The 15,195-nt window shown below is 42.7% G+C and overlaps 1 protein-coding gene across 1 annotated transcript in view; it reads left to right on the forward strand.

Annotated features, from left to right (window-relative positions):
- The window catches only part of BRPF3 (bromodomain and PHD finger containing 3), a 79,607-nt gene that overhangs the window by 35,358 nt on the left and 29,054 nt on the right, over positions 1 to 15,195 (forward strand). The window contains exon 2 of the mRNA XM_068269443.1: positions 6,129 to 7,540. Coding sequence (XP_068125544.1) covers positions 6,147 to 7,540 — 1,394 coding nt within the window. The 5' untranslated portion in view covers positions 6,129 to 6,146. The remainder of the gene's footprint in view (positions 1 to 6,128; positions 7,541 to 15,195) is intronic.

The following is a 15,195-nucleotide window of genomic DNA, read 5'->3' on the forward strand; positions in this document are numbered from 1 at the left end:
TCTGCGTAAATTGAGGGTCCTGTTCCAACTTTTGTTTTGCCCATTCTGCAAATTCAGTGCGCCAATCTGGGTCATCCTCGTTGAGATGCTGCTGTAGCTTGAGTTTGTAAGGGTGCCATTTGTGAGTAGCTAATATCCGCTGAAGGGATGTTTCGACTATTGCCACTCTCCAGTGACATGCGGCGAGTGCTACACTGTGGGCTCTTGCTGAATGAAGCTAGGCCAGCCACTGATGTTACTTCATTAGTGACAGATTTCATGCATCCACATTTTGGCAAATCCAACACTGAACCAGTTTCACGAAACTGAGCAAGCAGTTTGCTATCTGTAGCATGGGAGATGGGTGGTCTCGTAGGGTGTCTTGCATTGAAATCTGCTGCAATGACCCGGTTACTGCATTCACCAGACATCAACACAATTTCTATCCGCTCCTCACGTGTTAATCTTGGCGACATATGGCTGTAAACAAAGAGAAACTTGTAAATAACTCATGAAAGAATAACTCATGTTAAAACCAAGAACACCATTGTTTTTCTTGTGAAATTCCCAATAAATTTGATGTCACATGACCCTCTTTCTATTGAAAAATCAAAAGTTGGATTCAAAATGGCCGACTACAAAATGGCCGCCATGGTCACCACCCATCTTAAAAAGTTTCCTACCTCACATATACTAATGTGCTACAAACAGGAAGTTAATATTAACTACGATTCCCATTTTATTAAGGTGTATCCATATAAATGGCCCACCCTGTATATAACACTGGGCACTGATAGAGGTGAGGCACACATCAGGGAGAACGGCAAGGCAGTTGGATGCAGCGCACAAGGCCGATTCCAGACCAATTTCAGCATGAAATTGATTGGGAATCGACCTGTGGTGTATTGGCAGTTGATCTCTAATCAGATTTGATTAAAGAGATTGGTCTCTTGGTTGAATCAGCCCATCATCGCTAGATGTATGGCTACCTTAGGACTTTGTACATACTTTAAAGGGGAACTGAAGTAAGAGGTATACGGAGGCTGCCATATTTATTTCCTTTTAATCAATACCAGTTGCCTGGCAGCCCTGCTGGTCTATTTCTCTGCAGTAGTATCTGAATAACACCAGAAACAAGCATGCAGCTAGTCTTGTCAGATCTGACTTTAAAGTCTGAAACACCTGATATGCTGCATGCTTGTTCAGGGGCTATGGCTAATAGTATTAGAGGAAGAGGATCAGCAGGGCTGCCAGGCAACTGGTATTGCTTAAAAGGAAATAAACATGGCAGCCTCCATATACCTCTCTCTTCAGCTCCCCTTTAAATGGTTCTCGGTAGAGGCGGCCCTAAACAGAATCTAGCCTGTGTATGGCAGCATAGATGCATCAGTGATTGATCCAGCCTACCAGATAACTTTGTCAGAGCGCAGGCTGAAGCCTGGGACACACTTTCAATTATGATTGGCCAATCCCTGACCAACCTGCTCATAGTATTCAAAATCTGTTGGTCCTCATACTACATGGAGGAGGTAAAATTGGTCAATGATTAGCCAATCCTGATTGAAAGTGTGTATCTGCATAAAGTGAACCTGAACTGAGTAAAAAAGAAACACATGCTTGCTTTAATTACATTCTTAAGGACCATCAACCCCCACCTGAATGTATGGAATCCCAAATTGCACTCATACCCAAACCAGCCAGTGATCGTACGAATGTCAAAAGCTTCTGCCACATTTCATTACTAAATTTTGACTGCAAACTCTTAACAGCCATCTTTGTGGCCAGACTTAATACATTTCTCCCCTCACTGATCTCTACAGATTAAGTGGGATTTATTCCTTTCCGACAGGTATCTGACAATATTAGGGGAATCATCCTCCTCATTTAACAAGCCAACATCTCCAAGACTCCTCTCACTGTTCTCACTATTGATATAGAAAAAGCGTTTGACACCTTAGAGTGGTCCTATATGTTCCAAGTTATTAAGAATGCTGGTATCACTGGTCCATATCTTAACTCCATTAACCTCCCCGGCGTTCTATTGAGATCGCCAGGGAGGCTGCGGGAGGTTTTTTTTTTAATTAAAAAAAAACTATTTCATGCAGCCAACTGAAAGTTGGCTGCATGAAAGCCCACTAGAGGGCGCTCCGGAGGCGTTCTTCCGATCGCCTCCGGCGCCCAGAATAAACAAGGAAGGCCGCAATGAGCGGCCTTACTTGTTTTGCTTAGATCGTCGCCATAGCGACGAGCGGAGTGACGTCATGGACGTCAGCCGACGTCCTGACGTCAGCCGCCTCCGATCCAGCCCTTAGCGCTGGCCGGAACTTTTTGTTCCGGCTGCGCAGGGCTCAGGCGGCTAGGGGGGCCCTCTTTCGCCGCTGCTCGCGGCGAATCGCCGCAGAGCGGCGGCGATCAGGCAGCACACGCGGCTGGCAAAGTGCCGGCTGCGTGTGCTGCACTTTATTTGAAGAAAATCGGCCCAGCAGGGCCTGAGCGGCAGCCTCCGGCGGTGATGGACGAGCTGAGCTCGTCCATACCGCTCAGGAGGTTAATCATCTCTACTCTCTTCCTTGTGCTTCCCTTAAGATCTCTGAGCAACTCCCTAACCTTCCCCTACATTGAGAGGCACTCGTCAAGGTTGTCCACTTTCACCTGCCCTGTTTGCACTAGATATTGAGCCACTAGCAGAATGTATACGTTGACACCCTCATATTCATGGTTTCCCTTTAGGCACCACTGAGCTGAAGCTTACTCTATTTGCCGATAACATTCTTCTTACCCTCACAAACCCTTCTGACTCAATTCCATCTCTACTCAATGTTCTGGCATGTTTCGAGGGTCTATCTGGGCTCAAGGTTAACGTTAACAGAGATAATGTTCTGTCAAACCCCTAAATACCAAGGATTCACAATAGCTAGTGTCCACAACTTTTATATAAGGGACCATTATGTCCAATATCTTGGTATTAAATTGACTAATTACCATACTCTATACAGATAGAACTATACCCCCCCCCCCCCCCAAATAGCTAAATTAAAACAAGATCTAGCAGATTGGGACATCACCTCTATCTCCTGGTCTGGTTGCATCACTGCGGTCAAAAATTTCTTTAGAGTACTGCCTATTGCGGTCAAGACTGCTTGACATCTTATCCCTCCAGCAAACTATTTTTGATATATATGGAGGTACAAGGAACCCTGAATCAGTAAAAACACAATGATGTGGCATAAAGCTGATGGTGGACTTTCAGTCCCAAATCTTCTTAAATACTTCAAAGCTTCCCAGTTAGCCTAATTACCATTAATTTATGCTAAAATGCACACTCCATCATGGGTGACTATTGAGAACAAAATTCTGACTACTTTTATTCTAGAGAGCTTGGTCTGGTCACGCAAAGCTATCCCATCTGAAATTGTCACATGTTCTCCTGTCACTACCCACACCCTACAAGTGTGGTGGAAATACAATATATATATATATATATATATATATATATATATATATATATATATATATATATATATATATATATATATATATATATATATATATATATATACGCTTTAGGAGAAATGCACTCCGTGGTTCGCGTTCAACAAGTGTCAGGTGCAGACAAAGAATGAATTAATAAAAAGAGGCAACGCGCACACTTGTCTCTAAAGGTAACCAAGATTAAAAGTCTCACAGTTCCACCAAGGATTTAATCCAAGGATGTGCTCCACGGATCCAGCCGTTACAGCAAAACTGTCCTTTTGGTCTCTGGTCCTTGGACAATCACATCAACATGCAAAAAATACAGAGAAGAGGAATATAGTGTGATATTGCTAACAACAGTTGAATCCTGCTGCAGACACCAACACCAAGATATATTTTAAACTGTGAAAAAGGAAAGTGACCTAATCAGCACCAGTGCCAGGACACCCCCCTAAGTGCCCGCACTCACCGCGCTGACCTCCTAACACTCCGGAGGTGGGATTGTCCAAGGACCAGAGACCAAAAGGACAGTTTTGCTGTAACGGCTGGATCCGTGGAGCACATCCTTGGATTAAATCCTTGGTGGAACTGTGAGACTTTTAATCTTGGTTACATTTAGAGACAAGTGTGCGCGTTGCCTCTTTTTATTAAGTGTGGTGGAAATTCCGCTTTAAATACCACTTGCAGTCCTTTTGCATCTCCCCTTACGGAATTTGTTGGTGATACTGATTTCTCTGTGGGATTGGAGACTAGAGCACTACTCTGGTGGCAAACTAATAGTATTACTACCCTGAATCAAGTTGCTACAAACGGTAAATTACCCTCCCTCGAGGACCTTGTTACCAAACTCCAGCTTCCCAATTCTGAATCCTTTTGGTGTAGATGGCTGTACCATTTTTTTAATATTCACTAGTTAATCCCTTACTGGAATTTAGAACCTCTACATTTGAAATGTATTGTCAAACCGACCCATTAATAAAATGGATGGTGTCATTTTTATATTCTGTAATGAATGAAGCCCTCGATCTGGTGCAGAAATGCAACGTTTCAGCACTGCTGATATTGCTTTACATAAGTAGCAGGTAAAAATAATTTTTATTAGACTTCAGGCTCTCGTTATTGTGCAGCTGCTTACAGATTTGGCTATGTTTTAGTAGGTTTAATAGGTTTGATTAAACTGTATTCATGTTGTAGTTTTAAAGGAATACTTAAGCAAAAAATAAAAATGATTTTAATTTACCTAGGGCTTCTTCCAGCCCCCTTGCCTCGTCCTGTGCCCACAACGTCCTCCTGGTCCCCTCCGGCCAGCAGGGGTGACCCCGCAAAGCTGGCCTGTCTCCGAGAGTTGGAGGGGACCAGTAGGACTTTGTAGACACAGGACGAGGCAGGGGGACTGGAAAAAGTCCCAGGTAAGTTAAAATCATATTTATTTTTTGCTTAAGTATTCCTTTAAAACTACAACATGAGTTAAAATATGTGTAAGCTAATGCATACAAAGTACATTTATTCCAGGGTAAAATGAGCCATAAACTTGTAGTAGAAAGAAGGGGACACCGAGAGCCCAATATAGTGTAGTATGTTAAGTCGCCAAGTTATTCGAATCGAGGATGTATACAGATTTATGCTCACAAAGGTCGGTTGCCGCAAAGGCAGCCACTGTGTAGGCGGGTGGGAAGAAGTCCTGTTAACAGGAAACAAGGGGTAATACCCCTCCACCAGGGGTGGACTTAGCAATATGAAACGAAGCTTGGAACAGAGGCGCCAAAGTTGGGTAAAAATGTTTTAAAAAAGTGGTGGTAGTGGTGGATTTACCTCCCCATCAAATAAACATTGGTATAAATTCAACAATCATACCATGTGATTGTAGCACTTTTTTGATTGTATGAAGTGTTGAACTTATACCAACACAGTTTGTGTTTATTTGATGACCAAAAAAAAAAATATCTCCAATGTGGCCTTATACTATCCAACTACTGTACATATCAGAATAAAGACATGAATTATTATGTAATAAAGATTATGTTTTTAATTGGGCAGCAAGTCTTGCATTACATTATTTGCAAAGGATGATCCAACAACGTTGGGCCCCAAATATTGTCAATTTTAGCAGAGCATATTTCATTCTTATTTAGTTATTGGTTTTAAACTACCCTTGTAGCTCCATGCAAATATATAAAATCAAGAGATACAATCAATTCAACATACAGTGAAATAAACCAAAAAAATATAGATCTCAAAATGCATAGCCAACCTGCCAAAAAGGAATACATAAAGAGAACACGACAGCCATTAGGCTAGAAGCATACCAGGCATTGCGGAAAATTGAGTTTTCTGCACCGTGCATTTTTTAATTGACAATGCTTTTTTTTTTTTTTTTTTTTTTTTATGCCTGTATTATTGAGGAAACTAATAAATATTGCTGTTAAAAATAACAGTAATACAAAAATACTTGGCTCTAGGTTGATAGAAGTTGTAAAGGATTGTGTAAGAACTTTGTTTTTCCATCTTAGCAGTCATTACATCAGAGGATATTTCATTAGAGAGAGAGAGTGAGAAGAGCGTATGTGTGTGTTAAACTTTTTTTTTTTTTTTATTAATTTTTTTTACTACAAATAACTTCTCCCTCTTTTCCTTAGTATTACACTTTTTATTGATTACCTGTTTACATTTTGTAGGAATTCCATTCCTTGGATATGAGAAAACCACGTCGCAAGTCACCACAAGGAGATGATGGACCACAGTCTTCCTCCCCCTATGGATTATCTTGTTCACCCAGCCGGGAAACTCTAACATACGCACAAGCCCAGCGCATGGTCGATACTGAAATAGATGGGCGCATTCATCGAATTAGTATCTTTGAACCCCTCCGGATTGTATCAGAGGATGAGCTCACAGCCCAAGACATTACAGAGTGCAACAGCAACAAAGAAAATAATGAAGTAACACTGTCGACTAATTGTCGCAAGACCCCAACCAAAGGGAAGAAGAGAGAAATTTCTCCAAAGCAAGATGTGAACACTAATATGACTCAGTTGCCACAGGCTGTTGTTAAAGATTTGGAACCAACCGACGAGGAAACTATAGAGGCAAATTTTGCATTGCCAGATAAATTTTATCGCTATATTGAACGTCCAGCTGAAGAGGTGGATAAAGATGTCGAGTATGACCTTGATGAGGTTGATCTTAGGTGGTTGGAACTGATGAATGAAAAACGCCAGGATGATGGGTTTTCTTTGGTTTCTCCGGACGCATTTGAACTTTTGATAGACCGGTTAGAAAAGGAGTCATACCTCCAAAATAAGCGTATTGGTGTTACGCAGTCGCTTGTTGATGAAAATGCATTTTGTTGTGTTTGCTTGGATGATGAGTGCCACAATAGTAATGCCATATTATTTTGTGATATATGCAACCTTGCAGTTCACCAGGAGTGCTATGGTGTGCCGTACATCCCAGAAGGGCAATGGCTTTGTCGCTGTTGTTTGCAGTCACCATCAACACCTGTTAATTGTGTGCTTTGCCCTAATCAAGGTGGAGCTTTTAAACAGACTAGTGATGGACGGTGGGCACATGTCATATGTGCCATCTGGGTCCCTGAAGTATGCTTTGCTAACACTGTATTTTTGGAGCCAGTTGAAGGCGTAGATAACATTCCACCTGCTCGCTGGAGGCTGACCTGTTACTTATGTAAATTGAAAGGGCATGGGGCATCAATCCAGTGTCATAAAGCAAACTGCTATACAGCCTTTCATGTCACATGTGCTCAAAGGGCTGGATTATTTATGAAAGTGGAACCAGTGCGTGAAACTGGACTGAATGGAACCACCTTTACTGTGCGCAAAACTGCATATTGTGAGGCCCATCGGCCTCCCGGCACTCCGCAAGAAGAGTCCTCGAGCCAACTGCCAGAAATTGTTTCTGAGGAGCAGGGCATGGACAAAAATAACCTGGAAGGTGAAGAGGATGATGAGAACAAAAATGGAGATATGAAAAGTTTCCCTGAGAAATTATACGCAAAGGAGAACAACAAACTAGTCCAGAAGAGAGATCATTTGCCAGTCATGGCTGATTTGGAGGTCCCGTTGTGTAGGTAAGACTAGTTGTTTGTTTTTCTTTTTCCTGTTTTAACCTTTTTATAACATTTTGGCCTCAATTCATAAAGAGTTGTGCGATAAAAACAATCAGGTCATTATAATCATAAAGCTTTTGACAGGTGCGGTAGAAGTTTGGTAATTTAATGAAATAACAGGCTTCAATTCACAAACAACTTTTCCGGTAACAGCAGAGTGTGGAGTTGTCCCTGTTTTGTTACAAGCTGTTCCATGCACTGCCAGCATTACAATAGTAAGAGGCATCCCCGACATTCCCTTAGAATGTACATGTTTGTTATACTCCCTCTGCATCTGTTTATTAGGCTTTCTTAACATTTTACTTTATTGCCACAGTTTAGATGAACTTCCAATAAACATTAAACACACCATGCTTAGTTGATTTCCCCACTTGCTCCTCCGCTTCTTCAAACATGAACCTAAAGGGTTAAACGTCTGAAGGGCCGCAGGGAAAACCTCTTTGTTCCTGCTTTCTCTCCTCCACTGCCTCTGGGGTAGAAAAGCTTGACCCTCCCCAGAAGGTGTTGCACCTTATCAGCTGGACTTGCAGGAGACAGGGCTGTTTCTATTGGCTCTCTGCTCATGTCGCTCATAGGTTATCCCTCTCTGCTTCTGTGTGTGACACACAGTCTCCCACTGTTTCCAATACACCAGAGTTGCCGGTAATCACACTGCACATGTAACTGGGCTTTACCGCATGTTTTAATCTTCATGAATTGACATTTACTGACAGTTGTTGAGGTGTTTACCGCACAAGTTGGTAATTTACCTCACTGCTCAGTAATTTCAGCTTCCCATGCAGTAACAGCCTTTATGAATTGAAATGTTCCCGAGTGCTCGGTAAAGTCAGCTGTTTTCTGCATTACTGCATGCGGTAACGCTTTATGAATCAAGGCCTTTTAAATGTATTGTTTGTACTAATCCTAATTTAATATTGAAGTCTTGTTGATTAATTCTTTGACACGTTATTCCAGCACCCATGTGCTTGCTATACAAAGCATTTGGACCTAAGGAGAAGTTCAGATATAATTTGTTTGCCCAATTAGACATTCAGTTAGATAAAACCTTGAGGGCCCGTTTCCACTTGTGCAGTGCGAATCGCTGTTGTAAAAATTTGCATGCGGATGCGAATTTCGCATGCGGGTGTATGCGAATTTTCATGCGAATTCGCATAAATGACGCTGTATGCAAATGTAACCATGGCAGTGCCTGTGTGCTCTTTCATTGATTCCAACGAATTTGTGTGCGAATTGGCATGAAAATTTGCGCGCGAATTTGCATGAAAATTCGCATACACCCGCATATCGTTATGCTGTATGCGAATTCTGCTGGCTCTGCCATGCGAATTTTTACCGCGGACGAAAACGCTCAGAAATCCTGACAAGTGGAAACAGTCCCATCCACTTGTATTGGCTATGCGAATTTGCATGCGGCAAATGCATGCGAATTAACGATAGTGGAAACGGGCCCTCATATTAAGGGCTAAAATCGATCAAAACATTAACACAGTGTTGGTATTTAGTCATAGTAAAATAATTGGTTGTCATATCAATTGTATTATCAAAAACAAAACCGAGTGATAATTAAATAGTGTATGGCCAGCTTAACCGACTATATATCTGGTGATCAGGATCGGTGGAGATGGCAGAGCAGATAGCTTAATCTACTAATCTGGAGCAGTACAACAAATTTCTCACTTAATCAGTTTTGAATGGCCAATGTGATGAATAGCGGAAAAGCCGCCGCATGTTCTGACAGTAAGGCGGCTGATTCCGCGTCTGATGCGGCGGTTTGTCCGCGTCAGCATGCGTCTGGGTTGTCTGGAACTGGTGGTGCACATGGGAGGAATGGCGTGGGGGCCGCCGCGTGTCCTGACGGTAAGGCGGCAGATTCCGCGTCCAGTGCGGCGGTTTCCCCGCAGCAACATGTGTCTGGGCTGTCTGGACCTAGTAGTGCACACAGATGGAGAGCTACGCGCGCGCTGCAAGACAAGCTCTTTATACCAATAGGAGGAAGATCAGCTGATCAGGGCGGTCAGCTGATCCCTGCTCAGTCAGTGATTGGTTGATGGGAGCTGGGCGGCGCTGTGGAGCGCTTTACTATATATATCTCCTGCTGTTCAGTTGCTGGTTGTCTGGCGTTGCGAATGTTTATGTGTTAGCACTCAGACCTTAGTCAGATGCTTTAGTGTGGTGAAGAAGGACCTGGGAAATCCACACTTAGCCAGTTACTGTAGATCATCTGTGGTATTCTCTAGCATAGTTCCAAGGTGTTGAGATCACGGCCCTCACACCCTAGACTAGGAATACTGTATATCATCTGTGTTATTCTCTAGCATAGTTCCAGGGTGTTGAGATCACAGCTCTCACACCCCAGACTAGGAATACTGTATATCATCTGTGTTATTCTCTAGCATAGTTCCAGGGTGTTGAGATCACGGACCTTACACCTCAGACTAGGCCTTGTTCTGATATCTGTTATAACCTGTAGCTTTCCTGACAATGCTTCTGATCTCTGATTTGGTACTTTGCATATCTGATACTCTGTTGCCGACCTGGCCTGTCTGACCTTCTGGCTGTCACCCCCCCGCAGGGTGTCCAGCCTTTCCGCGGGGGTCCCCTGCTCTACAGAGGGGTCACTGCTCCTTATCAGTCAGGGACTCCCTCTCCAGGTGTCCTTGACTGCAGTAGAGTCTTCTCTACTTATTGGACCACCTGCTACACCGGTGGTCCAAAGGTTACTGTTGCACCAAAACACTTACACACTCAGGTGTCTAGAGGTTAGACATATTTGATTATTGGCGATTCTGCAGATCCCCAATAATCAGGTATATCTGTATTCTTGGGGATACTGCACATCGCCAAGAATCAGATTCTCTCTCTGGTTGCTGACACCCATCGTTACAGCCAGCAGGTGTGTTTTATATAAATCAACATGTTAAAGAAGCTCTCTTCTTCTGTGTGTTGGCTGCTGTAAGCAGATTGCCTCTCCCAAGTGAAAGCTGGGGCATGTTTTCAATATTGGCTTTCTGCGGAACAGCAGACTAGGCCAGGGGACATCTATGCTGGACAACTTTGCTCCACTTGCTAGCTTCTGGAACCACTAGTGTCCATGTGCATTCAACTATATTTCTGACTGTGTGCAGATAGGCTACCTAATGTGTCAGACGATAAGCATTGATGGGGTCCAGGCTCCAATGCAAATACTGAAACTTAGACGTGTAGATAATTCCATAGATAACTGAGGGGACTGCAGAAGCCAAAGACCTTCTGTTGAGGATTGCTGAATTTTTTAACTGAATGCTGCCTACTGTGCATTCTCTCGTTTTTTAAAGATAATTTCCTAATACAGAGGCTGCCATTTCTAATAAACCATGCCAATTGACTTACTTCAGTGCTGATGCTCTGTCTCCATTACTTTAATGTCTGGTACACACCATACAATTTCCCTTCAGATAGATGGGTCGAATAGATAATTTCCAACAGGTCCGATCTGATTTCTGATCGATTTTCTGATTAATTTTGTATAGAATTGATCAGAAAAAACGATCTGAAAAATGATGGGACCTTTTGGAAATTATCTATTCGACACATCTATCTGAAGAGAAATTGTATGATGTGTACCAGGCTTAAGTTACTGGTCCAAATCAGATTATTTGAATCTGCTCTGACTCCACTGGTTGCATGCTTGTTTCAGGTCTTTGACTTGAAAACAACCAAGCACTAAAGCTCAGCTTGACGGCCAGGCAACTGGGAATGAGGATGGCAGCTTCTGTATTCCTCTCTTTTCAGGTTCCTTTTAACACAGCTATTAGATTTCCTTAACTGGATTTTCCAAGTTTTGTGGTTTCCTTGGTTTGCAAGTCTAGAAAAGCCGCTTCCTGCCAATGTCATGGTCCTCTTGTCCCTGGCAATACCTCTAACTGCCTATGATCACACTCCTCTTTTACCTCTAGGCTGTTTAGTCTGAATTCTACAGCAATGCAGAGACTAGGCAGTGGTAACATAGGGAATGTCAGCACAAAGATAGAGGAACCTGGTATTTTTAAGGGGAACTATGTAATAGTCATGTCTCTGGCTAGTTTCAGTAGTATCATTACATCACATAAGGGAGCTCAGAGCAATAATCAGTTATAGCATAATTTATTAATCATATCTGCGTACAAAAGACCAAAAAACACAGTAAAATTCCCAGATATTCAGATACCCGCCTCACACGCCCATAGAAACAGAGCTGACTTAACTATTACTACATTCCTCATGTTGCTAGTGTTATTTTTATCTGTATGCCATTAATGACTACTACTGAAACTACCGAAGAGGACTATAGGTTATCAACCAATTAAATTCACTGGGCTCATCTCACCCTAAAAAATTGAAACCATCATTACATCACATAAGGGAGCTCAGAGCAATAATCAGTTATAGCATAATTTATTAATCATATCTGCGTACAAAAGACCAAAAACACAATAAAATTCCCACCCATAAAAACCACTGTGGTTAACTAAATGCAGCACCTGTAACCTGTATAAGATAAAGGCAGTCCTGGAGTGCACTCCTTTTAAGACCAGGGCTGTATAATGCAAAATGCAAAAATCTTCAGGCCCATTTAGTATTCCACAGATTAATTGACAGCCAGACAAGGGAGAAAGTGTATCTTCATCCTCAACCCATGTGCAAGTGTAAGCACGCCTCTATACAATAGCGCAGGGGTTCCCAACCTTTGCCGTCCCGGGGACCACTTTCTGGCCAAATTTTTCTTCGGGACCGGGGGGGTGTCCTAGTGGACAGTGTCGTGTGCAGCGTGTTACGGGGGGAGGGCTGGGGTGTGGTGGCATAGCTAGCATAGTTGCCCCAGGATAGGGAGTTTAGTTGCCCCAGTATGGCTAGTATAGTTACCCCAGTATAGGTAGTATAGTGCCCCAGTATAGCTAGTATAGTGCCTAGTATAGTGCCCAGTATAGCTAGTATAGTGCCCAGTATGACTAGGGAGTGCCCCAGTATATCTGTCTGGATCCACCAGCGATACTGTCTTTATATGCGTAAGCATAAATTTGTATGTTTATACCCGCTCGCCTCTAGCATAAAAGGGAAGGCTTGAGTAAAAACGGTTACACATCTGATGAAATCCGATAGGATGAAACGCGTCACGTGCGCCAGTGACGCCGACTAGGTGGGCGGTGCCGCGTCCTCCCCGTGCCTCCGCGCGCTTCCTCTAGCCTTGACTGTGGCTGATGCGTGCAGTACTCTTTCCCAACAGCAGCTCCCCGCAATCAATATGGGAACACATCGCGGGTCTCCAGGTTATTCCGGAGGGGTCTAAACACAGTTCCGTGCCGGGTCACGTGAGTTGGCACAAATAAGTAATTACCTGGAGTTACTGCTGAGAGAGGCTGGAGAGGTTTGACACAAATGTATGTGGCTGTAATGCGCACGTGTATACGCTATTGTATAGAGGCGTGCTTACACTTGCACACGGGTTGAGGATGAAGATATACTTTCTCCCTTGTCTGGCTGTCAATTAACCACTTGAGGACCACAGTCTTTTCGCCCCTTAAGGACCAGGGCCTTTTTTTTCATTCAGACCACTGCAGCTTTCACAGTTTATTGCTCGCTCATACAACCTACCACCTAAATGAATTTTACCTCCTTTTCTTGTCACTAATACAGCTTTCTTTTGGTGCTATTTGATTGCTGCTGCGAGTTTTATTTATTGGATTGGGTAAAAGTTATAGCGTTTACAAACTATGGTGCAAAAAGTGAATTTTCCCATATTGAAGCATCTCTAACTTTCTGACCACCTGTCATGTTTCATGAGGTGCTAAAATTCCAGGATAGTATAAATACCCCCCAAATGACCCCATTTTGGAAAGAAGACATCCCAAAGCTTTCAGTGAGAGGCATGGTGAGTTCATAGAAGATTTTATTTTTTGTCAAAAGTTAGCGGAAAATGACACACACCGTGTGACACAAAAAAAAAAAAAGGTTCCATTTCTTCTAACTTGCGACAAAAAAAGAATGAAATCTGCCCTGGACTCACTATGCTCCTCTCTGAATACCTTGAAGTGTCTACTTTCCAAAATGGGGTCATTTGTGGGGTATGTTCACTGCCCTGGCATTTTGGGGGGTGCCTAATTGTAAGCACCCCTGTAAAGCCTAAAGATGCTCATTGGACTTTGGGCCCCTTAGCGCAGTTAGGCTGCAAAAAAGTGCCACACATGTGGTATTGCCGTACTCAGGAGAAGTAGTATAATGTGTTTTGGGGTGTATTTTTACACATACCCATGCTGGGTGGGAGAAATATCTCCGTAAAGGACAATTTTTTTTTTTATTTTTTTTACACACAATTGTCTATTTCTCCCACTCAGCATGGGTATGTGTAAAAATACACCACAAAACACATTATACTACTTCTCCTGAGTACGGCGGTACCACATGTGTGGCATTTTTTTGCACCCTAAGTGCGCTAAGGGGCACAAAGTCCAATGAGTACCTTTAGGATTTCACAGGTCATTTTGCGACATTTGGTTTCAAGACTACTCCTCTCGGTTTAGAGCCCCTAAAATGCCAGGGCAGTATAGGAACCCCACAAATGACCCCATTTTAGAAAGAAGACACCCCAAGGTATTCCGTTAGGAGTATGGTGAGTTCATAGAAGATTTTATTTTTTTTCACAAGTTAGCAGAAATTGATTTTTATTGTTTTTTTTCACAAAGTGTCATTTTCCGCTAACTTGTGACAAAAAATAAAATCTTCTATGAACTCGCCATACTCCTAACGGAATAGCTTGGGGTGTCTTCTTTCTAAAATGGGGTCGTTTGTGGAGTTCCTATACTGCCCTGGCATTTTAGGGGCCCTAAACCGTGAGGAGTAGTCTTGAAACCAAATGTCGCAAAATGACCTGTGAAATCCTAAAGGTGCTCATTGGACTTTGGGCCCCTTAGCGCACTTAGGGTGCAAAAAAATGCCACACATGTGGTACCGCCGTACTCAGGAGAAGTAGTATAATGTGTTTTGTGGTGTATTTTTACACATACAGATGCTGGGTGGGAGAAATATCTCTGTAAATGGACAATTGTTTGATTTTTTTTTTACACACAATTGTCCATTTACAGAGAGATTTCTCCCACCCAGCATGGGTATGTATAAAAATACACCCCAAAACACATTATACTACTTCTCCTGAGTACGGCAATACCACATGTGACACTTTTTTGCAACCTAGGTGCGCTAAGGGGCCTAACGTCCTATTCACAGGTCATTTTGAGGCATTTGGATTCTAGACTACTCCTCACGGTTTAGGGCCCCTAAAATGCCAGGGCAGTATAGGAACCCTACAAGTGACCCCATTTTAGAAAGAAGACACCCCAAGGTATTCCGTTAGGTGTATGGCGAGTTCATAGAAGATTTTATTTTTTGTAAGTTAGTGAAAAATGACACTTTGTGAAAAAAACAATAAAAATCAATTTCCGCTAACTGTTGACAAAAAATAAATTCTTCTATGAACTCATCATACACCTAACAGAATACCTTGGGGTGTCTTTTTTCTGAAATGGGGTCACTTGTGGGGTTCCTATACTGCCCTGGCATTTTACGGGCCCAAAACCATGAGTAGTCGGGAAACCAAATTTCTC

This window comes from Hyperolius riggenbachi, chromosome 2 (assembly GCF_040937935.1).
Source record: "Hyperolius riggenbachi isolate aHypRig1 chromosome 2, aHypRig1.pri, whole genome shotgun sequence".
Classification (NCBI taxonomy): domain Eukaryota; kingdom Metazoa; phylum Chordata; class Amphibia; order Anura; family Hyperoliidae; genus Hyperolius; species Hyperolius riggenbachi.